Below are 23,131 nucleotides of genomic sequence, written 5' to 3'. Positions count from 1 at the left end.
TTTGTTGCTATGAAAAGCTCTCGGTCAAAGCCTGTTGTGTAACCAGATACAAGGGTTTTCTTGCTTCTAAGTCCACAGGCACGTCAAGCTAAGAGTACATTTTGCAACTGTATACCCATTGTGTCCGATTAGAAAATGCTGTTGTGGTGCACAATTTAATTGTCAGAGTATGAAGGGGGGGGGGGGGCATAATCACAGTTATGTGTAAAATAACATTTCCAGAATTGTTTTATTTATTTTTTTATTTATATACTTTTTGAGAACACTTCAGAGCATTGTGAAATGATTTCTGTGTAGATCTTGCCAGAGTTAAAAATGACTGGGATGAAATGTTCCTATTCCATACACACATATGAACGCATGCATCAATCATAATGGCTAATTCATTACAGGAAAGTGAGTGTTTTCTGCACATGTATTTTTTCATGATTAATATTACAATATTTACTTCTAGATTTGAGTAATGCTAATATTTTGTTATCGACATGAAAGCAGAGCAGGATTTGTAGCAGCTGCAAATAGTGGTCTCAAGTTACACTGATGACCTTGTTGGACATTTTGAAAAGAATATTACCGTTCATCTGATGCTGACTCAAGGTTGCTAACAAAACAACTTGTTTTTTTTTTTGTTTCTGTGTTCCTCTGTCATCCCACAGTGCCAGAACATATCAAGTCCAGTTTAACAGCCAGCCTCAAAGTCTGCCAACGCCCTTTCCCCTTCCTCGCCTCCCCGTCCCACTCCTACGAAGCGGCGGCGGCAGCAGCAGCAGCAGCACCCCTGCACCCAGCGCCATCAGCAATGCCAACAGGGCCTGAGTGCTCAGTCTCAGCCCGCCCCACACCCTGCCTCGCTCATCGTTACGTCTTTGGCAAGTTTGGCCAGGCCTCGGTCAGCAGCAGCAGCAGCAGCAGCAATAGCCTCCGCCACCGCTGTTGAAGCACCAAGGGGGGAAGGGGGGCAGCCTCGTCGCGTTCCTCATCACCTCGCTGCCACCCTGGGAACTCAAGTGCAGCTCACCTCCATCCGCCCAGGGGTAGTGCTCACTAGTGAGGGGGCACCACTGAATCACCACGCTGCCAACAGCCACCTCTCAGGTAACTATATACACACACACACACACACACACACACGCGCCAACTATCCTTCACTGCCAAAGGGAGGAATAAGTGACACTTGACAACACGCTTGAAATGCAAAAGGGATTTTGTCCCCTTAAAGCTCGATGTTCGCTTTTCACGATGACTTCGTTCAGACCCTTTCTTTAGTGTAACTGGTAGGCATGGTGCCGGTCTCTTTGTAAGGTTAATACAGTAGGACTGAAAATGTAGTTGCATGTTGTGGAACTCTAGCATATACACAGGTTTTAGCCAGATGACTAAATACAGTTGCCAGAGTGATATCGGTCAGAACAGCTGTGTTTTATGTGATTTTTGTATATATTTATTATGTTACATTTAACTAACTTGAAAACAAGGTGCATGTCATCAATACTTTAAAACTGTTATCAGCCTGTGGGGCTTAGTTTGGTGGTGGAAACTTGGCAAAAACGGCCTTTTCTGCCTGGTTGGGTTGTTTTAAACTGGTGATTTTAAATGAAAGGTTTGCCTTTTCTGCCTGGTTGGGTTGTTTTAAACTGGTCATTTAAATGAAAAGTTTTGCCGCGGTGTGCATTTTGGATAGAGGAGTGGCAACATGTTCTTCTCTGACAGGAAAAATGTGCATGTGCCAATGACAAACCAGCACTGTCCAATTCTGATTTATCTATCTGGCAAATTAATTTCACCTTTATTGGAAGAGTGGCACATTATGCTGAAGCCAACATATTTCTCTTTTGGCAAGGAAGCAAGAGCGAACTTGGGTTGTGTGGATTAATGCATTCAATCTATATCGGATATCCTTGAGGTTAACATGTCCTGGCAGGCTTTCAAAAAGAGCAAAATGTTAGTTTTTAAACCCCTTTAAAGACTCAAACATCTGGGAAGAGGCAGTCAAATTTCAGGATTCAGTTCAATTGCCCCGTCAGCAGTAAACAAATGTCTTCCAATAATGACTTTTCCTGTTATGTCTCTTCATATATTGTAGAATTAGACTACAGCAGAAGAAAAAAGGCTTTGTCACCACAAAAGGTCTCTCTTTTTGGCATGGCCGAAACAGAATGCAGAAAAAGATTTCTATTTAGGTTGGTCCAAGTTTTCAAATATATCAACATAGACAAAGCTGACAATCTCCCCATTCAGTTAGGCTAATGGTCACCGCTGTTCTTGAGTCTATAGAGTCTTTACAAGCCTGGGCACTGAGCCTGAGGTGTCTGTATTCATGTGTAGATATACGGTCACCAGTAGCATCGCGTTATGCAAATGAATACATGTGTATGTCGACTCACTACCGATGACCGGAGTTCTAAATGCAGCAATAGTGGTCAGATGCTGCGTCAAATATGTCAATTGCTATAGTTACCTGCTGACGCTTCGGACCTTTTTGTTTGCATCGCCACACTATTTTGACTCTCAAACTATGGCCCTCTGTCTTAAAAGGTGATTTATGTTTTCACACCCATAGACTGTGGGAGTCTTTTTGGTAATGGCGCAACAACTCATTATGTGGTTTGCCTTGAGCCTATATGAATAGGATTTTGTGTTTTTTGGCTAGTGGTGAAACCACCAAATGATGGGTTAAGATAAGTAGACTTTTATACACAGACAATTAGACTTTTCAGACAAGAAAAAACTTGGAACTTCTCATTGGCCTCAATAATTGTGTGTGTGCTTAGTTGTGCAAAATGAGCAGTTTTTGATCAGAAATACAACTAGATGAAGTTGACTGGGTGACCTGATGTTTCAGTATGTGTGAAGATTTTTTTGTCATGCAAAAGTGCTTATAAAATACCAATTGCCCTGCAGACTGGTTGTGATGATGACACATTTAGTTTTTCTTGTCTTTTGTTATTTCAGTTCATGTCATTTATATTTTTGTAGGTCTGAGCTCCATACCTTCTATAGAGAGGAGAGACCAACTGTCTCTGTCTTGCAGTCAGGTCACCCCAGTCCAGATCCGGCCCTTCGTAAGGTCTCTCATGGTGTTACTCTTCTGTTTTCGTAGGCATGGCTCCCATTCGGGACTCGGTCAGCCACTCCCCTAACCAAACAGGTGACTCAATCTTCTCCTCACCTGCTCACTGGCTCCTTTGGTGTGCCCCTTGTGCATTGTGGGATTTGTAGTTTCCTGGGCTTTGTTGCGTGTACAATGTATGCCAGGTGATGGGTGGGGTACTCACCTTGCCTGTGCCTCATAGAATGTTGGTGTGTCTCCATCAAACAGCTCTGGTGTGTCCATTCACTAACATGTGCTGACACGCTTGAAATACTTCTGGATGTTTCCCTGTCGCAATCTTCTGTGCTTGATTGTTAGCACCTTGTGCAACCTTTCTTGTGTGATCTAAGGAGTCATTTGATACTTTTTCAGTTAATTAGAAATTTGATGTTAACTTTATATGAAATGAAGGGTTTTCCATGTGCTTGAAGCTTGTATCATTTATAAAGTATTTATTTTGGTAGCACCGAAAGCAACCCTCAGTCTAAGTATCATTGTTTTCCCTGGTAGTGTTTAAGTGAATATTTTTAATTCCGCTCCACTGTCCCTCCCTGTTATGTTTTGTGCCCTGCAAAGTGAGGGCAGAGGGGGAACCAGCTGCAGCTGACTGCGCAGTAGTTGCAAAGATCACGAATGCTGGATAAAAACGTGGCATTTTAAATACGTCTGCTCCGTTTCGGTGCAGTAGAGCAATGCACGTATCTCATTACATCCCCTGTTAAAATGTGCAGGGTACTTTTTTTATTTTTTTTAAACAATTTACTTATTGGCCTTTTGAAATATAAAATGTGTTGCGTCGTCCTTCAAACTTTTGAATTCAGCAGCTTGATCGAAGTTGCAGTTTTGTTGCGTTGCGTTAGCTCTCAGCAACTGTGAGCTGAGTTTCATCTAATTAAATTCTCCAGATTTCAGGAGTAAAAATAAAAAAAAATAAAGAACTCTTTCAGGAAGGTCTGCGCTCCTTTGTGTCATGGCACGTCTGATTCAGACAGTGCTCAGACTTGGCAAGAGGACTGCTCTCTGGGGAGCTTGGCAGCCATCTTGGAGTGTGATTCGAAAGAGCAAGAGCAGACTAGCAGAAATAAGGGGGGGAAAAAATGTCCCCCCTCGAACAAGAGCATGAGATGGTTTGCAAGAAAAATAGAGAAGTTGGCTCTACTGTGAAGGGACTCTTGCGCTAGGACGGGTGTGGGAGGTGAGTGCCGGGGTGTGTAACCTTGGCATTGAAGTTTGGTGGGAAACCCGATGGTCAAAACAAAAGAGCAAACAACCTCCCCCCCCTTTCCCCCTGCTTCTCTTTCGGCATAGCTTTCTAGCCTTGCTCCAGTCGCTTCCCTTTTCCTAGCTTTTGGCATGCAGCAGGATCATGCTGCTGCTACAAAATGGTGGCAGCTGCGCCTGTGTTTGAGCCAGGCTAGGGAGAGACGGTGCTCGGCAGGGACGCAGGCAGAGTTCGGTGGTCAGCCGAGCTGTTAATGTGCACTAATCCGCAAACAAATAGGAGCCCCCTAAACAAAACAAAGGAATGTGCGTAACGCTCGACCAGGGCTGTATTTTGGTGATTCCATACCCATGTCATTTCATTGGTCAGACTTTGTGTGTGTGTGTCTCATCAGAAATAGTTTGTTTTGTGCATTTCCATGTAGTCAGTCGCACAATGATTGATTGAATTGTATGTGGTGTTAGTATGATTATGTGATCTGTGCCTCGCCGGGAGCACATCAACAGCCTACTTTAGTTATTTTGTTGACGTTATATTTTTTATGTTGAGTGCAGAATCCATTTCTCTTCAGTTTGTTTACGTCTTGAGGTTTCATTGGTATATGTGATGGAAGAGATGTTGACATTTATTTTCTTGTTTCCTCATTTCCCCCCTCCTATCTGCAGGTTTGGATCACACCGGTCTGGATTCTCAGTATGAAAATTCTCCCTGGAGTTCTGGCAGCGACTCAAACAGCAATTGGGGCAAAGTCATTGTAGACAGTTGTGACAAGGGACCGTGGCCCTCCATCACTGGCAGTGACCCAGAGTTAGCCTCAGAATGTATGGATGCTGACTCTGCCTCAAGCTCGGGGTCAGAAAAAAACCTTAGTATAATGGCTTCTGGGAACACTGGCGGCGACAGCAACGGCAATAGACAAGGCAGCAACGGTCAGAGCTCCCCATTTATGGTTGCAAATGGCAGCAATAATGTTGGAAATGGGAGTGTCAAGGGGCCTTGGGGCGTTTCCAATGGTCCGATGCTAAGCACATGCCAAGGCTCAGGAGAGAACCCTGGTGGCAAAATGGCTGAAAGCGGCCATGGCAAATTAAATGCATGGGGTACCCAAGGTCCCTCAACCAATGGAGGTATAAATCCAAGCACTTTGAACCCAAATGCCAACCATGGTGCCTGGCCTGTTCTGCAGAACACTGGGCCTAACTCCCTTGGGAATGGTGGCACCAACACTCAACGAAGCACCGTAGGTCAAATGCCCAGCCTTCAGAGTAGTATTAACTCTAAGATGGCCTGGGGAACCCTGCAGGACAGCATGGCCGAGTCCGACGTCAGCGGTACAAACAAGCTTCCAAGTGGGCAGCCTCAAAACCTTAACACTGAAATGAATGGACCAAATAACACTACTAACACGTTGACCTCTAGTTTACCAAACTCTACAGGTTCAGTGCAGATGAGCGAGCAGTCCGCAGGGCACAGAGCCTGGCCTGTGAGCTCAGGGGGCTCCCCTCAGCTACCCATCCCCTCTCCGCTCTCCAACGGCACTTCCATTTCTCAGCAGCAGCAGCATGGCAACAGCAGTGAGGGAACGAATGGCGGGTCGTACGGTACAGCATGGGGAGCTCCGACCGGCACTACTTACTCTGGAGACAAATGCCCCACACCCAAAGGCCCAGCCGCGGGCGACACTGTGAACGCAACTCTAATGCAGTCAGGGCCCAATGGCTCGGCCTCTGCTAACACCAATGCTCCTTTCAAGAATAATATCGGTGGTGGCGGCAGCAGCAGCAATGGGGTAGCCAGCCACGGAGGAGGCTGGGATTCGGCCCCCACGGCCCCGCAAGATCGCTCCCCCTGGCCTACAGGCAACGGCAACGGCATGGGCCCCGCCAGCATCCCCCGGCCCTGGGGCAGCGTTTCCTCGTCCTCATCCTCTTCCTCCTCCTCCTCTTCTTCAAACACTGGCACTAAGGTCTCCAACGGGGAGTGGAACCCACTACCCGGCAACAATCAGCATTCCAATGACGGCACAAACGGGAGCAGGAAGGGAACAAATGGCTGGAAGTCCCTGGAGGTTGACGCCCTGGGGCTGGGGGGCAGTGGCGGCAGCAGTGGCCAGGCCTCTCAGGGCAGCACATGGAACAAGTCCACAGGTAGCGAGGGCAGCGGGGATAGCTCCAGTGGCCGTGGCGAGAGAGATGGACAGTCGCGAAGTGGCGCGGGCCGCAGCAGGAGGGGTACCCCGCCAGGGCCCACCGCGCCGGGAGTGTCCCGGGCGGACGTGGACCCCCGCGTCATTTCCAACACTGGCTGGGGGCAGACGCCAGTCCGCCAGAACACAACTTGGGATGTCTCCAGCATCGAGAAGAAGCCGGCCACTGACACATCCGGCTGGGGCACCGCTCCCGCACAGCCGGCCAGCACCGGTGGTGGATGGGGAGATGGACCGGGCGGAGGCAACAACAACAACAACACCACCAACACCAACACCAGCGATGGATCCTCGATGTCAGGGTGGGGCGACCCAAAGCCCTCTTCTGGATGGGGCGATGCCAAAGGCCCAACTGCACAGGCCGGAGGCTCCGGAGGCTGGGAGGATGGCATGAACAAGCGCAATAGCCCGTGGGGTGGCAGCAAGGACAAGCCCTCTTCCTCATCAACCTGGAGCAGCGCCCCTAAGACCAAACAGGGCTGGGGTGCCCCCTCTGGTGGAGAAGGCTGGGGTGGTGAATCATCACGTGGCGAATCATCGCGTGGAAACCATTGGAGTGAACCCCAGAAATCCACCTCTGGAGGCTGGGACAGGGAGAGGGACAGGGAGAGGGACAGGGAGAGGGACAACGACAGTGACCGCTCTGGCTCGACCTGGAATGACCCGGGCCGCTGCAACACCAGCAACACCTGGGGTGGAAGCGGAGAAGCCAACACCCCCCAACAGAATGGCCCGGCCAGCGGCTGGGGAGAACCCCAGAAACCCAGCCATCAAAACCAGGGCTGGGGAGAACCCCAGAAACCCAGCCACAGCGCCCCGGGCTGGGGCGAGCCAGTCAAACCCAACAACCCCTCAGAATGGGGTAAGCCACAGGATGCCAACAGCGGCTCTTTCAGGGGCGCCCCCAATCCCCAGCCTGGTGGCCCAGGTTCAAACAAGGCCCCTGGTTGGCAGGGAGGCCCAATTCCTCAAAAGGAGGAGGATTCCACTGGCTGGGAGGAGCCGTCCCCCGAGTCCATCAGGCGCAGGATGGAGATTGACGACGGCACCTCAGCGTGGGGAGACCCCAAGAAATATAAGTGTGGCAACGTGAACATGTGGAATAAGAACAGCGGAGCAGATCAGGCCATGGAGGGACCCCCGCCACCGCAGCCCCAGCCACCTCAGGGCCCAACCAACATGGCCCCCAACATGGCCCCCAACATGGCCCCCAACATGGCCCCCAACATGGCTCCCAACATGGCTCCCAACATGGCTCCCAACATGGCCCCCAACATGGCCCCCAACATGGCCCCCAACATGGCCCCAAAGGAGAAGACCTGCAGCTCAGGTGAGTTTGGGTGTGGGGAAGCAGTGTCTTTGGTCATGCTCATATCCTTTTCCAACAGGTAGTTAGTTGCTGGTATAACAACCTGAAAATTGAAAACCATTTAAAATTGGTCTGACCCCTGCCAAGTTTTGCTCTTTTCTTTCCCGAACTTTGAATTTCCCGCACATTTAAGACTCCCTTCTGACATATCATAACCCCATTACATGAGGATGTGTCAACATGGGTATTTTTTTGCTACTTGTTCTTGGTCAAGAGATGTCCCTGGGTCAGTGTGACTTTGGCATCAGATGAGCTGTGCGCACTGGAAAAAAAACACTAGGCTAGGGTTACATGGCCGCTGATGCTGCAGTCATATGGTAGCAACTTGATCAGCGGGGACACACATGAACAAGGCTATTTTTAAAGGAAGAATCCAGAGCATGTGTCGATTGGTGAAAGTGCAAAATGCCCTGTGGTCAGATTTAAGGAGGCGTATGGGTACAACGTCAAAGTAAACAAAACTTACATAAGACCTTTTTAAGCTGGGCTAGAGAACGGTGCATCACATAGCACTTGAAGAATGTAATGTTTTAAATATATTTTCTTATTTTTGTCCAGTGTTTGCATTGAATAACTTCAAGTATTTTCTTCTAAACAAGTCAACATACTTCATATAATATAATCAACATGATGATTATATGAATAGGTCCCTTTGTTTTGTCCAATGTTCCTGGGTAAAGTTTACAAACAACTATCGCGTGTTACTCTATTCGTCATTTCTTAAGATGCGTGTACAGAAATGCAGTGAAATGACGTCGCTAATTCTGCCTCCTCAGGATGGGGAGAGACGTACAGCGCCCCGCAGAAGATGGAGACGTCCACTTGGGGTGAGCCGGCGGGACCCCCAGTTTCTGTGGACAATGGCACCTCGGCCTGGGGCAAACCCATGGACACCAGCGGATCCACCTGGGAGAACCCTGGTGGTCACCAAGAGAGCTCCGGAACCGGTGGCTGGGGGAACTCCTCCATGGGCCAGCAGCCAACACACAAGACTGGTGAGTCTTGTGTTCATTGTTCCTTCCTCATGGACAGCATAAGGGAAGCACAGCCTTTTTTTGCACTGGACTTCAAATCTCCTGTTGGCCTCAGAGCTTAACCAATTTTAGAGACTCTTATCAACTCCACAGGAAATTATAACCCATTCATAGTTATTCTTTATAGGTGATGGGAAGTATATAGGACTGTCACCCATGTTTCTGATGTATTCTTTGTCTCATCTGAATATATTTTTGTTGTGGTTACAGGACCCAAACCTATGCAAGACAACTGGTGTGGAGAAGAGATGCCCATGCCTGGCAACTGCCACTCTAACTGGGAGGAAGAGGAGGAGGTGGAGATCGGTATGTGGAACAACAACACCTCCTCACAGGAGGCCAATCAATCTGGAAACTGGTCCTACATGAAGAAGATGCCTCCAAAGGTAAGAAACACGATTGCTGGGATTCTTCTTTTTTTTTCCCCTGATAAATACACATTTTGTTCAAGATTTATATGTATAATTTATATAGTCTTGAAGAGGGTTAGTTTTGAACAAGTCCGTGTTTTAATTTACTTTTTCTTCACAATTCTGTATAGATGAATAAACCAGTCAGTAAGCAAGAAGATCCATGGATGAATCAGTTTGTGAAGCAATTCAACAATATGAATTACTCTGTAAGTATTGTTGCCCCTTCCAGTTATTTTCAAGGCCCTACATGTTCTGTGAAATTGAGACTGAGGCTACAGTCGAATAATCCAATTGCATCTCATGTCCTTTTCCATGACCTCGATGGGAAAATGTCATGAGGTTAAGATGAATTCATAAGGACAACCCCAGTGCTTAGAAAATCCGACTGCACTTACACTAGGCTACTTAATTATGCAACGGCGGATGTTATTGACGTGGGTCATGTTGATAGTTTGTTATTGGTGCTGCAAGGAATTGTGGGATGGCATTATCTCTCTTCCTTTGGTGAAGGATGGTTCAGTGTACCCTGTGCTAAAGGAGATAAGAAAGAAAGTACTGAAGCACCTTTCATGCAGCATTTGGAGAATTCAACCGTCTCTCATCATGGCTGCCACTTAGATACTTCTGGGTCTGTTTTACTCAGTTAGGAACCTTACCAAGCCAAAATGACTGTTGTACCGCAGCCTGCAGGTTGCATGTAGAGTGAGTGAGGGGAGGGGGGGTGGGAACGACAAGGGAGACGGCTAAATGAACTGACTTTGCTTTGTCTGTTTTCCCTATAGAGAGAACCTGAGGAATCTCTCAAGAGCAATAAGATGGAAATGTCTAGTGGTGAGTCATGGTCTTTATTCAGTATTTTAATAGCCAGAATCAGATGGTTCTTGATGCCATTGGTCAGTTGAGTGACCGTGTTATTAACCCTTTGTGATTCTGCTGTGCAGGAATGATGTCTGACAAGAGAATGGACGTAGACAAGCATGGTCTCAACATGGGCGACTATGGCAAGAATGCAGCCTCTCGCCACCAGATCCACAAAGACTCCATGGACCGCAGTAACTACTTCGATAAGGTCAGTGGTGCTGCATGGTGAATCACCATCACTTTCCCTGGGTCTGCAGTCCTCCCCCGGCTCTGCTGAATGCTCAGGCTCCCTCTGGTGGACTGAATGTGTCAGTCCTGTGTGTTTTTCTAGCACTTTCTCCCTGACTGGTGCATTGCCATTGTGAAATGGTGGAGCGCCCGGTCAGGGTGAAAGACAACTGCATGCGGTGATGTGAGTGCCTCAGTGCTGTTCTGGGTGCTACCATGGCCTTTTTGTTTTGTCCTCTGCTTTTAGCTAAGCTGTAGCAGTCCAAGCTGTGGCATACGCTAACTTAGCCTTTCTCCCCCCTCCACCTCCTTTCTGTCTCGCTCCCTTCCTCTCTGTCTGTCTCTTCTCTCTGATTATTTTTATCCTCTGGCTTCTTCGGGTCTTTTCCTCTGTTGGGCGACTGCTGCTGCTGCTGCTCCTCCTGCTCCTCTCCTCTCTGCTTGCTCTGTGGCTGACTGAACAGCAGAACTCGCTTTCCATGTCCTCTTATGATGCCTCTGGGTCAGAAGAGCCCCCAAACGATCCCAATCAGAACCACAATTATTCCTCGCCAAACGGCCAGATTAACCCTGGTTCTGGTAGGCAGGTGAGTCAGTGCTGGCTGCGCCCTGGGTCTGTCCGTTCTTCCATCCATGTGTCCTTGTGACTATTTGGTTCCATGTCAGTCCTTCACTAGAAATGAGTCCTTTGGCTCCACCCATGAACCCATATCATACCAAACCTGTGTAGCAGTTTTGTGGCAGCCATGTTACCCATCATGCATTTTGCAGATGGGGCACATTCAGGCCACCATCAAGACAGAAAGCCATTTTGGCGTGTGTGTGTGTGTGAATGCTCTGGTCTGGGTCCCTTTGAACATTGCCTCTATCGTTCCACCCTTTTCTGTAAATTTGCCCGCTCTGAGTCTACGTGTTCTGTGTCTAACCCCCCGCACTCCTCTGTCCCCTGAAGCAGAATGTAAACCCCATGTATGGTGGTAGCAATGCAGCAGCACAAGGCCGGAACCCACAGCAGCCTTCAGCACAACCTCTGAACTCTGCGCAGCCCAATCACCGTACTCAAGTGCCTCCACCTCTACTGCCCTCTCAGGTTGGCCTCCATACCCCTCCAAGCTGTCACTCAGGGCTTGAAATGTGTTTTGTATCGAGGGTTAACCCCCTGAATTTACAAATGAATACAAGTAATTTACATGTACTCATGTGCATACTGTGGTGTATCGCTGGCCACTGGCTCTTCTTCAAAGACCGTTTGGTTCCACTGACATTAATCTCCAGTTCCAGTCTTATATTTTGTGTTTGTCTATTCCTAAATTCATTTGTTCACTCTTGTTCCCTCTCTGCAGGTCCCTCCATCATTGAAGTACCCTCCCAATAATGGAAGTCTGAATCCCTTGTTCAACCCTCAGCAGGTTGCCATGCTTAACCAGTTGTCCCAGCTGTCTCAACTCTCCCAGATCAACCAGTTGCAGGTATGTGGTGCATCAGGGCTCTCCTCAAAGAGGGAAACAAGTGGTTTGAAGATTGAATGATGCGGTGCCTTTTGGAAATTAGGGTCCAGAAGGAAACAGACAGGTCTGGGGTTTATGTATTTTTTTTTTTTGGTCCAGAAGTAAATGTTTTTTTTTTCTTTTTTTTCCCCCCGTCAGCGCCTCCTTCTCCAGCAGCAGCAGCAGCAGCAGCAGCAGAAGATGAATCCCAGGCAAATGCCCGTCGGTGGCCGTCAACAGGAGCAGCAGGTAAGGGGCACTGAACCTTTTTCCTATTTAATCCCCCCCCCCCCTTCTGCTCAGCCTTGTCTGTTTTTACCGCTGCAAGATTGTACCCTTGCATTGTTCATCAAATTCCCTGCACCGACTTCTCTCTCTGACCCACCTCCACTTCTTCTCCTTCCTCAGGGTCGTCCCCTGGGTCCCTCACAGCAGATGATCCAGCCGCCGCGCCACCTGGACCCCTCCATGCTGAAGCAGCAGACCTCTCCTCAGCCTCCTTCCCTGCACCAGCCAGGCCTCAAGTCCTACCTGGACAGCCTCATTTCCCAAAACGCGGTTGACATGCAGAAAGAGCAGGCCATGAACCAGTTCACTAATTTCCCTTTAAGTGGGTGTCCTCCCCATCCCCATTCCCGTCCCACCCTAAGCCAGGCTGAGTTGATGCACCAACAAGCTGCCAAGCCCAACATGATGCCCAACATGTATGCCTCTGAGATGGCAGGCTGTGCCCCCACTGGCAACAGCCACGCCCATAACCTCCTCAGCCCCGCCATGAGCAACGGGCACGTGGGGCCAGGCTCGCCCCTCCCATCCCGGTCTGCGAGGTCCTTCGCCTGTCCCGAAAACAACAGAGGTGAATAAGATCCCCCCCCCCCCTTTTTTTTTTTTTTTTTTAATAAACACACACACACTCATCTGTTCTTGGTGATCACAAGGATCTCAATTAGATTTGTATTCTGCTTGAAAAGAACTGAATGGATGGGCGATGAATCGAAACCGCTTTAGTCGTTTAGGCCTCGTTCTGATTTAGCCCTCATCTATCAACCCATTTAAAAAGTCCTTAATAATTTTCTGTTAATTTCGTAGTTATGGTAACGGTGCTTGTTTTAATGCTTAGATAACTTCACAGAATTGTGTTTTTGTTAAATTTGTGTAAAAAAAAGATATTTGAGTTACATTCCAACATTTTGTCTGATACTAGTGTTTCATTTCTTACTGATTAGTTCATTTAAATTTCGTAAATTATTACTTACAGACTTGCTGTTTCTCCTACTTTCTTTTCTCTATAGGTTTGACTTCGAATGTAAGCAATCTAGACATCGGTAGTGTTGGTTACAAGGAGCCCCAGTCCCGTCTGAAGAAGTGGACCATGGACATTTCCAACTCGCCACTTGATCAAAACCCCAGCAAACCTGGTGAGTTGAAGATCTAGAGGGAACGAACAAAAAAAAAAAAAAAGCTGTTGCATTGTAGAAATTGGAAAGCATGTTGCCTTGACTTACACGCTTTAGACTGTCTGAGTAGTTTCCACTATGAAGTAGCCTGTGTAGATACTGGCTTTTGGAAGTCTAAGAACTGAGGATGTTTCTGCTCACCTTAGCTTAAGACGCTTACATATGTGAATGAACGATGCATTCTGTGGTAAGGTGTGTGTGTGTGTGTGTGTGTGTGTGTGTGTGTGTGAGAGAAAGCAAGCTCAAGTGTGGTATGTCCTTTGTGCAGGTGCTATGTCCTCTGTACTGAGGCTGGAGGACTCCCCCTTTGGTCCGTATGACTTCATGAACGCCGGCAGCTCCCCCCTGAGTCCTCCGGGGTCCGTGGGGGACGGCTGGCCCAACCGTGCCAAATCACCTCATAGTTCCAGCAACGTCAACTGGCCACCAGGTGATTACCCAGTCACACACACACACACACACACACACACACACACACACACACACACACACACACAAACACAGGTCATAAATATTATTTATTTAGGTGATTGGCCCATTCAACAGTGTCCTAAGCGTATAGGTAGTCAACATTTTTTTGTTTTAAATGTGTTCTTCCATGCGTCATAGTTGAATGATTTCATCCTCACAGTGAGTAGGTATACATTTGGCCAGCTTTTGTGAGGATAAATTTAGCAGTGGGATGCTGTTACCACATTGAACTACTGAAAGATAGTTAAATGTGTTAAACTGTGTGTTCAGAATACCTTGATATCAACCTCCTTTTGTATGTCAGAACTCCCTTGCTGTATTTGGACCCTGAGATGTTGTTATTTATGGTGGAACACTGGCCATATCTTGCCTCAGCAAGTTTTAACAAGTGTTCCATTCTCCTTGGTCAGAATTCCGCCCTGGTGAGCCCTGGAAAGGATATCCAAACATTGACCCTGAAACTGACCCCTTCGTCACTCCTGGCAGTGTGATCAATAATCTCTCCATTAATACAGTGCGGGATGTTGATCACCTCAGGGACAGGAACAATGGTAGGCTGTGTTTCCTTTTTCTTTTCTTTTTTCTGTCTTTATACAAGTCGGACAAGAGCTTTTGTAAATCCTCACTGAGCTCTGGATCAAGGCTCTGCTTGTGTGCTCTCTCTCCCTCAATGAATGAAGAAATTCTAAGACATTAAGTTGCATATGGTTGCGCATAGTTATTGCATGCAAGTGCACAGTCCATTGTCTAGTTATGTCCTTGGTGCTGTGATCATCTTGGACACTGAATCATGGGTTGATTTTGTTTGACTTTGTTTTGATCCTTCAGGGCCATCCTCATCACTTAACACCACGCTGCCTTCAAATAGTGCCTGGTCATCCATTCGTGCCTCCAACCACAGTGGTTCCCTCAGCAGTACAGCACAAAGCACTTCAGGTTTGTGCCACTACCTACAGCAGCCCTCACTCTAAACGCATACATACATACTTTTATTCATTCAGTAGACTAATTTATCCCACAAGGATAACCGAGGAAAACCCTGAACAGCTGCTTTTTATCAGTACTTATTCTCCCTCGTTGTAAATGATCCCCTCAAGGAATGTTTGTCTGCTCTTTAACAAGGCCTGTTTATCTCTTCTCCGCAGCCAGAAACAGTGACTCCAAATGGTCCCCTGGTACGGTCACCAACACCTCTCTGGCTCATGAGCTGTGGAAGGTTCCTCTCCCCCATAAAGGCCTCTCTGCTCCGTCCCGCCCTCCCCCCGGCCTCACCGGCCAGAAGCCGCCGCCCTCGTCCTGGGACAACGGTCCCCTTCGGCTGGCGGGCTGGTCTGGTTCTGAATCCAGATTCACTCCTGGTCAGTATCTGGGGAGTGTGTGTGTGTGTGTGAAACACCAGTAGTTTCCTGCTGCTTTTGAATATACATGTAATTGAAGTCCAGCCTATGTGGAAAAACCTGATTTGGAACCACTACAAAGTATTTCAAGACAACCCAGACAGGTTATAAATGCATTCAGGTTATTGCTGGATTAACATGAACATAGTGCTGACATGATTGTGTCTTTGATCAACGCTTTGACATGGTTGAGATTTGGTGTAGTCATGCTATATTTTTTTTTGTATGATATAGAGCAGTGGTTCCCAAACTTTTTACAGTCCCGTACCCCTTCAGACATTTAATCTCCAGCTGCGTACCCCCCCCCCCCCCCTGTTGAAGAAGAAAAAAAGTTTTCCTTTTCACCTATTACTTTAATTCCGTTTTAATCCGTTTCGGCTCATTTTGTTCACCCAGAGGTAGATTGATGGCTTAAAATGAGTGAATAATATGTGCCACAAGTGACCCAAACCTTCTAAGGTTGTTGTTTGCCAGCCATCAACAGAACAGAAGACTTAAAAAAAACATTATTTGCAGGCGATTGGGAAGATGAGCTAATTCATTTGACAGGCTACGGAGGTCTGTGTTGAATAGGGGGGCGTGGCCGGAGCGGAGTTCAGCACAGACGTGACATGTTCTCAGTGGTTTTGTTTTCTAATTAATGCTTGTTCATCGTTGCGATCGTTGTTGTGTTTATAAGAAAGGAATACAGCCTTGCAGGACAAAATACAGGGGAATTTGGGCGATTTTGATGCACAAAATGATGTTTCCGTCTGAAAGTTGCAATTCTGTTTCAAACGGTACATTCTGCGAATTCCGTCCGTTTTCTGTTATCGCGGAAATTTTCTCCCCGCGTACCCCCTGAACCACTTTGCGTACCCCAGTTTGGGAACCGATGATATAGAGAATTTAGTGAAATATTTTCATAGGAATTCTTAATTTGATTGTAATCATTTTTTTTCCCCTCTAATCTCTCCTCAGGTTCCAGTTGGGGTGATAGCAGCTCAGGGAGAACTAATTGGCTCGTTCTCAAAAATCTTACACCTCAGGTAAGAAGCTTAGGCTATTAACAAAAACCCTTCCTTGAGTATGAAATGAAAGGCGTGTATGTTACTCAAGTGCTGTTGGTGCCTTGCCAGCTTCAGTCAATGATTCTGGGGATTTCAGAAGTGTAATTTCAATGTAATTTCTTTCATGCACCTGTATAATTGGCAAGGCAAATCATCATTCTAACATATCTGCCAGCTGTCATTTTAGGTGACAAAATGGTTATATAAGGGACGTAGACAAGACGTAGGCCACGCTTTTCACCCTTTTGGTTATATAAAATATGGAAGCTCAATCTGAAGGGTTAAATCAGCACCTATAAGTGTCCTTTGCTCCCTCCCCCACCCTGCAGATCGACGGATCCACCCTGCGCACTCTGTGCATGCAGCACGGCCCACTGATTACATTCCACCTGAACCTGCCCCATGGCAACGCTGTGGTCTGCTACAGCTCCAAGGAGGAGGCAGCCAAAGCTCAGAAGTCTCTGCACATGTAAGTACAGGCCTGGCTTCACCTGAGGAAGGGGACAGGGGACTGAAGGAAGCTGAGGCTGCAGGGTTTCTAGAGAGTTTAGTTTGATTGAGTATGTTTTAGTCAAACAGCTTTTTCACTTAATGTAAAATTTCTATTTGATTTGTCATCTTTTCCACCTTGATTTAGCGTAAAGAAAGATGACTCCACCAGTATTTCTTATAAGTATTCCTGTTCTCTAGAGTAGTAATCAAGCTCCAAGATTTAAATGGAAGGCTGACCTTAACGAAGGTCAATGTCTCCTTTAGGCTCCTTCAGTCGGGACTCAGTGTCCTACAACCCTCCCCCCAGTTCTCCCCACCCTTCCATCTGGTCCCCCCCCTCATCTCCCCCTCTTCTCTCCTCCCCTCAGGTGCGTTTTAGGGAACACTACTATTCTCGCCGAGTTTGCTAGCGAAGAGGAAATCAACCGTTTCTTTGCACAAGGTCAGTCCATGACTGCCTCTTCCGGCTGGCAGACGTCGATGGGCTCGTCCCAGAGCCGCTTGGGCCCCAGCTCCGTGGAGAGCTCGGCCCATCCTTTCCCACCCACCCGCACTGATCCAAATCACTGGAACGGCAGTGGCCTGGCGGGGACTGGCGGCGGAGACCTCCACGCCTCCTCACTGTGGGGGGGCCCCAACTATTCCACTAGCCTGTGGGGCAGCCCCAGCGATGGGGCCCGAATCAGCAGCCCCTCCCCCATCAGCTCCTTCCTTCCTGTTGATCACCTCTCAGGAAGTGGGGAGGCCATGTAGTAGTACGTTTCACCTTATGACTTAGAGAGAGTTAAAAAAAAAAAAAAACAAGACAAAAAAAAAAAGCATACAAACAACCTAAATGAATAAATAACCGTGACCTCAGAGTTGGAGTAGTAAAAAGAAAAATCATTATCATATGATCAACAGACGGGGGAAAAAAAAGAGAAAAAAATCAAACGGCACTAGTTGGAGAAGACTTCACTTACAAAAAAAATATATGGCGGGGTCGCCCTGTGGAAATAAGTTACGTTTTTTTCTTCTCTGCACATATGTCCACTTTGTTTTAGCCCAAAACATATCAGTTTGAATACTTGAATCATGCAGGCCAATACTATAATGTGAAAGGATGTATTTACACTTCCAGGTAGTGCTCTTCATACAGAAAAAAAGCTTCAATTGAGCTCGTGTTTTATTCATCATGTTTATTTGAATTCCAATTCTTTTTATTTTTATTATTTGCATTTGTTTGCTGACAATGTTGGAGTATGAGCTTTTTTTTAAACTTTGCACTGAATGTGGTTTTTCTCCGTATAATCTGCAATATCGAGGGAGCCGGCAGATCCAGTGTAGTTGTTTACTCAAGGATGTTCTTAAAGTGTGCGCTCTACTATGCCTTGATGTACGCCTACCTTATTGTGGTATTGTGGAGTTCAAGATCAAGATATAAATGCTGACTTAGGATTATTTGATGATATTACAGAATTAAGTATTGCACCAATTTTGTGTTTTAAAACTAAAGAATTTAGCTCTGCAGTGTGTAAAAACTGTAGCCACAGCTGTGACTTGCAAACCCGACCTGCAAGCCAGGGGGAACAGCACTTTCAAATAGGCTTTCAATTTTGTTTTGGAGGTGCCACATTGCGCCCTCTTGTTTACAGACTTTTGAGGGGGAAAGTATGCTCATTCTTCCTTCATTTTAAAATAATAAAAAAAAAAATCAAAGAAAAAAATGCCTAAAAATTTTAAAAAACTTGGAAAAAAAATACAAAATAAAAAAAACAATTAAAAAAAATTGAACTAAAAATTATATCGAGGATGAAGACGAAGCTTTCTATCTCTGGGAATACTGATCAGTGTTTGGCCATGTTGTTGGTTATTTTACCTATTCCTCTTGTCTGCTAAATAACCAGCATGGTTCTCAGGAAATATAGCCAGTTTTCCCCTGTAGAAAATTTGTAGGAAAATCCAACTTCTAGCACTGAAAGTACTTATAGCTCTGTAAGTTTTTCTCTGCCAAATAACTGCTTTAAGCTGGAGATGTTCTACATACTGCTTTCAAAAAATATGCTGTCTTTTTAATAATGGGTGGATATGGTTTGCTGAATCACTATATTGTCCTATTTTCCTTCCCTCTACCTATTGAGTGGCTCAATGTTCTCCTGCTCTGTGACCGTCAATGTAACTGTCAGACTTCAAAAGAAAAAGCAGAAATCTGTAACTATGCATACTGTAGCCCTTGACACGGCCTACAGAATTGCTTTTTCTTTTGTCCGAAGAATTTTTGTATATTCTCAGTAATAGCAAATACTTTGTTTCCAATCTTTCTCATTGCCAGAGATGGTGTTAAAGTTTTTTTTTCTTTTTTTTCCTTTTTTCTTTTTTTTTGTTGGGGGGGGGAGGGGGGGATTTTTAACAGTGCAAAAGTCGTCCACATTTCATTGCCTTGATTCAAATTGTGTCCGAAGATGCAACAAGTCAAGTGGCTTTTAACTGTTTACAAATAGAATATGATTGTAACGTGTACAGTTTGGTTGTGTTAATCTGAAGTTCCTTACAATATTAATAAATCAACATTTTTGGCTGCTCACATAATACCTGTATTCTTTTCCTCTCCAGAGCTGGTTTTGTCATTGAAAATGGCTTGCCTCTGTAACAGAAGCCATGGAAGGCTAAAGCAGAGGTGAATGTAAACTATTGCTGGTAGTTGAATACAAGAAAAGATGTACATAGATTTACGGACGATATACATTACTGATTGTTTAGTCGAAGATGCACAGTATATGAAAAGCTTCAAAGAGGAGAGGAAGAGATTGAGTTTGAGAAAGAGAGATGTCAGCATTAGGCTAAGCCATGGACCTTAATATTTGTTTAAGCTGTTTTGGTTTATTTTTTCTTCTCCATTCTAGTTTTATTTGAATAGTAGAACTTGCTCACTGTGTTTAAATTATCTGTATTTAATGACTCAAAAAGCGTAGTACAAAAACCCTTCGAGTATTACCCTGACTTGACGGTGGTGTGCCAGTATTGAACCATATTAAGTAACTGCTTTACCAAATATACTTCAATCAGAAGATTTGTTTACTTAATTCCAGATCTTGCTTCTCATTTTGTTTAACAAATATTAAGAGAAACATTGGAACCAGGTTTTATCATGTTGTTTTTTTAGAGGGGAGTACAAGAGTAAACATAATGACACATTGAAATGAAAAGCCTTGGATTTGCACTTGGTGTACATATTAAGAAAAAGAAAAAAGAAAAAGAAAAAGAAACTGATTAGGTTGTACTGTATTTGTTTTTCCTGGAGGAGAGTATAGCTTTCTGTGGCTTGCCTGGCTTGATTGGAGAAGAGTGCGGTGTGTCTGTCTTTTGGATTGTTAAATGCACAATGGCTTATCTCTAAGGGTGCGAGGCAGTTTTACTTTCTGTTGGTTCTCCAAACTTGGCCTGCTCTCTTCCTTGCTCTGAAGGAAACCGCTGTGTATTTGAGCTGGTGTTCGTAAAAAGCGGAGCCTGTATTGGGCGCTCACGCAGGTCTCTGGCACTAGATTGCTGTGATTTATTTTTATTTTTTTTATATTATTATTGTTCATTTATTCTTATTTTATTATGACTGTGCATGGGAGGTCAGCTGCTCCAGGCCTTGTGCTCGGGAGTGACCTTCCTCTGTGTCCAGGGTAGTGGTGTTGAAGTACTGAGGGTTGGCGCTGTGCATGGCTTTAACTAATGGTTCTGAATAGGATCTTTCTAACTGTTGGGAGAGATGGCTTTTTGTATTATTGTCTCCCTAAACTTTGTGGCTTTTGTTTAATGGAGTGAATTAATAGCATAGGGAAAAGCCATTTGGCACCCAATTAATTTCCACTTTTCTTTTCTTTTTCTTTTTTTTTTTAAACTTTTTTTTTTAGTTTTTGTCTTCTGTCTCTGTCATCTTAAAGAAATGTCTTCATGTATGTACAGCTGTTTGGTGTTGGACAAAGTTGTCCCTCCGAGACATGAAAATTTCACTGTCATGCCAAAATTTCAGAGGGGGAGAGGGAGGAAAGGGATTTGTTGTTTTGTAAAAGCTGGACAATGTATACGCTTAAAATGCCACTTGCAAATGGATGTTTTGAGGAAATTCATGAGCAATGTACAATCCCCATTTTGTATGGCCAGGTGAAAGTAGAGGAAAACATGGCTTGGCCTGACATTCTACTTTTGTATGAGAAAATGTCATTCTTTTCTGAAACTATCCTGTGAGCAAAATATACCCATGTCTTTTAAATGGTTCCTACTGTTGAACAATGTGCTACGGCAATTGACTTAAACTGTGAGTATTTCTGTCTTGTCATAAAAAAAAAAACCTTAAAGCTTTAGTAATACCAGCACAAAGAAATGGATGGATGAATGAATGAGAGGTTGAATCTTAACTTCCACTTTGGAGAATACTAAGAAAGTCTATGCAGTGAGAAATGAGGCTTCAATGTCTTTTTTTTGTTTGTTTTTGTTTGTTTTCCTCTCAGTATAATCTTACACAGTAGTGACAGGATAACAAAAAAAAACACATCCTGAAACATGTGCCATGATTGAAATTTCTTGTTTTTCCTTTTCAAATAATTGGCCAGTTGTAGCAGATGGAGCATTACACTGGGAAACTTCCCTTTTTCTCACTTGTTCCTCGATCACAAAATATGGGGAACTGAGAAAAGGTGGAGTTTTCAATGCAACCTCTTATATTGACATATTTCAGACACCATTCTTTGCTCCCTCATAAACCTATATGCACACTGCTTTTGGTTGACTGTTTAAGGGATGTGTAGAAATCAACATCAATAAACTTACCAACTTCAATGAGCAGGAAGTACTCTTCACTGTCTTCCTGGGGTCATCGTAGAATTTTCACTTGGGGAACTGCACTTTTTGAAGGACAATCCTTATTTGTATTGGTTCAAATTTGACAGGAATTAGTCTAATAACACAAGGTAGAAAACTCGTGTTTAGTGATGAATGTTTCCTCTGATGCTGTTGTGTTTTATTTTACTCTTTGTTGCTTGGTTTTCAATTTTAGTGCTCTTAAGTGAATATATACTAAGGTTGTAGAGTAGATATTAGGTCTTATGTTGGCTGTACTCGTAGACTGATAACTGTTTGTAAAATTCTGGCCCTGATGTCAGAATACAAAGCTGTATAACTTGGGTACAACCCTCAATAAAAAAGCCTAACATTCAATCCAAGGTGTCGCATATGTTTCATTCAAGGTGTCGCATATGTTTCAAGATATCATTCAATGGTCATCATGCACCATTAAGTTTTCTTTCATCAATTGCCATTCTGAAATCTACACTGCTGACCGGGTGTCAGTTCAACGAACACCTCTGGGAAATTCTAGTCAGTTTAATCAAGGATTGGGCTTATTTGTCTAATTTGAAATAGTACGTCTTGTACTGGGAATGTTAAGTCATTCATGTGTTCTTAAATAACGCCAAGTTCTTTGCTACATTTACACATGCTAGGCCTTTTCCAATAAAGCAATGTTTTTTTTTTTTTAATGACAGGCAGAGTGCCCCTTATTTTTTTACGGTGGACATTTACACTTATCAGGTATTTGCTATTATATCTTAGTTTGTCCCACCCCTGCAACCAACCATTTGCCATGTTCATGATTTTGCTGTGCAACGGCCTCATACATCAACACGAACAGCTCCTCTTGGCTGTTTTGTCATATTAAACCAGCCAAGGTGAAATAACACAGCAATGATGTGTGTAGCTTAAGTACTACAATACAAGTTTGTGATCATGCTCACTAAAATCTTAAATATGAACATAAATTTAAGGTTCAGATTAAGTAGCTGTTAAAGCATGCTACATATGGCTTAATAGTGTATCATGTCAAACTAATACTGATACCAGTAATGGAATCGCTGTAGAGACAACAAACTTTAGACAAAGGACCACGAGGTGAATCAAAGATTTCTGGAGGTGTATTTCAAGGTAATCTTGCAGGGAGTCAATTCCAACATCAAGTAGAGGCAGGCAAAAGACTAAAGGGCATCACAGTGTTGCAGGTTAAATACTAGTCAGTCATGGGAGGTTACAGTGGGGTCAAGGGTCAACATTGGGGATGTTTTTACAGGTCAAGGTTGGGAAGGGGGCATGTGAGTGGGAGGGGAGGTGACCTTCCTACGGAAGGTTCCGGAACACACACACAAAGGCAAGATGGTGGATAGATGATGTGTATCCCCCCCACCTAGGGCAGGCAGGATGTCTGCTAGGGTGTGAAGAGCAGACATTCATGAGGCCTACTTAGCATAGGCCATGGTTGTGGCTTCCCAAGGGTGCCCAGACTGTCAATACACATGGCACACACACACACACGAGAACATACTTTCAATGCGATGG

General features: G+C 45.1%; 1 protein-coding gene across 1 annotated transcript; it reads left to right on the top strand.

Annotated features, from left to right (window-relative positions):
• Nucleotides 1–683: 683 nt before the first annotated feature.
• LOC105899960 (trinucleotide repeat containing adaptor 6A) lies at nucleotides 684–21,961 on the top strand. Its single transcript, XM_031566249.2, has 21 exons — nucleotides 684–1,095; nucleotides 3,101–3,148; nucleotides 4,979–7,849; nucleotides 8,665–8,883; nucleotides 9,133–9,308; nucleotides 9,464–9,541; nucleotides 10,118–10,166; nucleotides 10,277–10,404; nucleotides 10,889–11,011; nucleotides 11,380–11,514; nucleotides 11,768–11,893; nucleotides 12,071–12,160; nucleotides 12,320–12,767; nucleotides 13,204–13,329; nucleotides 13,637–13,798; nucleotides 14,250–14,390; nucleotides 14,668–14,775; nucleotides 14,985–15,197; nucleotides 16,197–16,264; nucleotides 16,615–16,754; nucleotides 17,146–21,961. The coding sequence occupies exons 2-21, from the start codon at nucleotides 3,103–3,105 to the stop codon at nucleotides 17,528–17,530; spliced, it is 5,832 nt and encodes a 1,943-aa protein (XP_031422109.1). The 5' UTR covers nucleotides 684–1,095; nucleotides 3,101–3,102; the 3' UTR covers nucleotides 17,531–21,961.
• Nucleotides 21,962–23,131: the final 1,170 nt, after the last annotated feature.

Source organism: Clupea harengus, chromosome 1, assembly GCF_900700415.2.
Source record: "Clupea harengus chromosome 1, Ch_v2.0.2, whole genome shotgun sequence".
Classification (NCBI taxonomy): domain Eukaryota; kingdom Metazoa; phylum Chordata; class Actinopteri; order Clupeiformes; family Clupeidae; genus Clupea; species Clupea harengus.
This window is presented reverse-complemented; position numbering and strand designations above follow the sequence as displayed.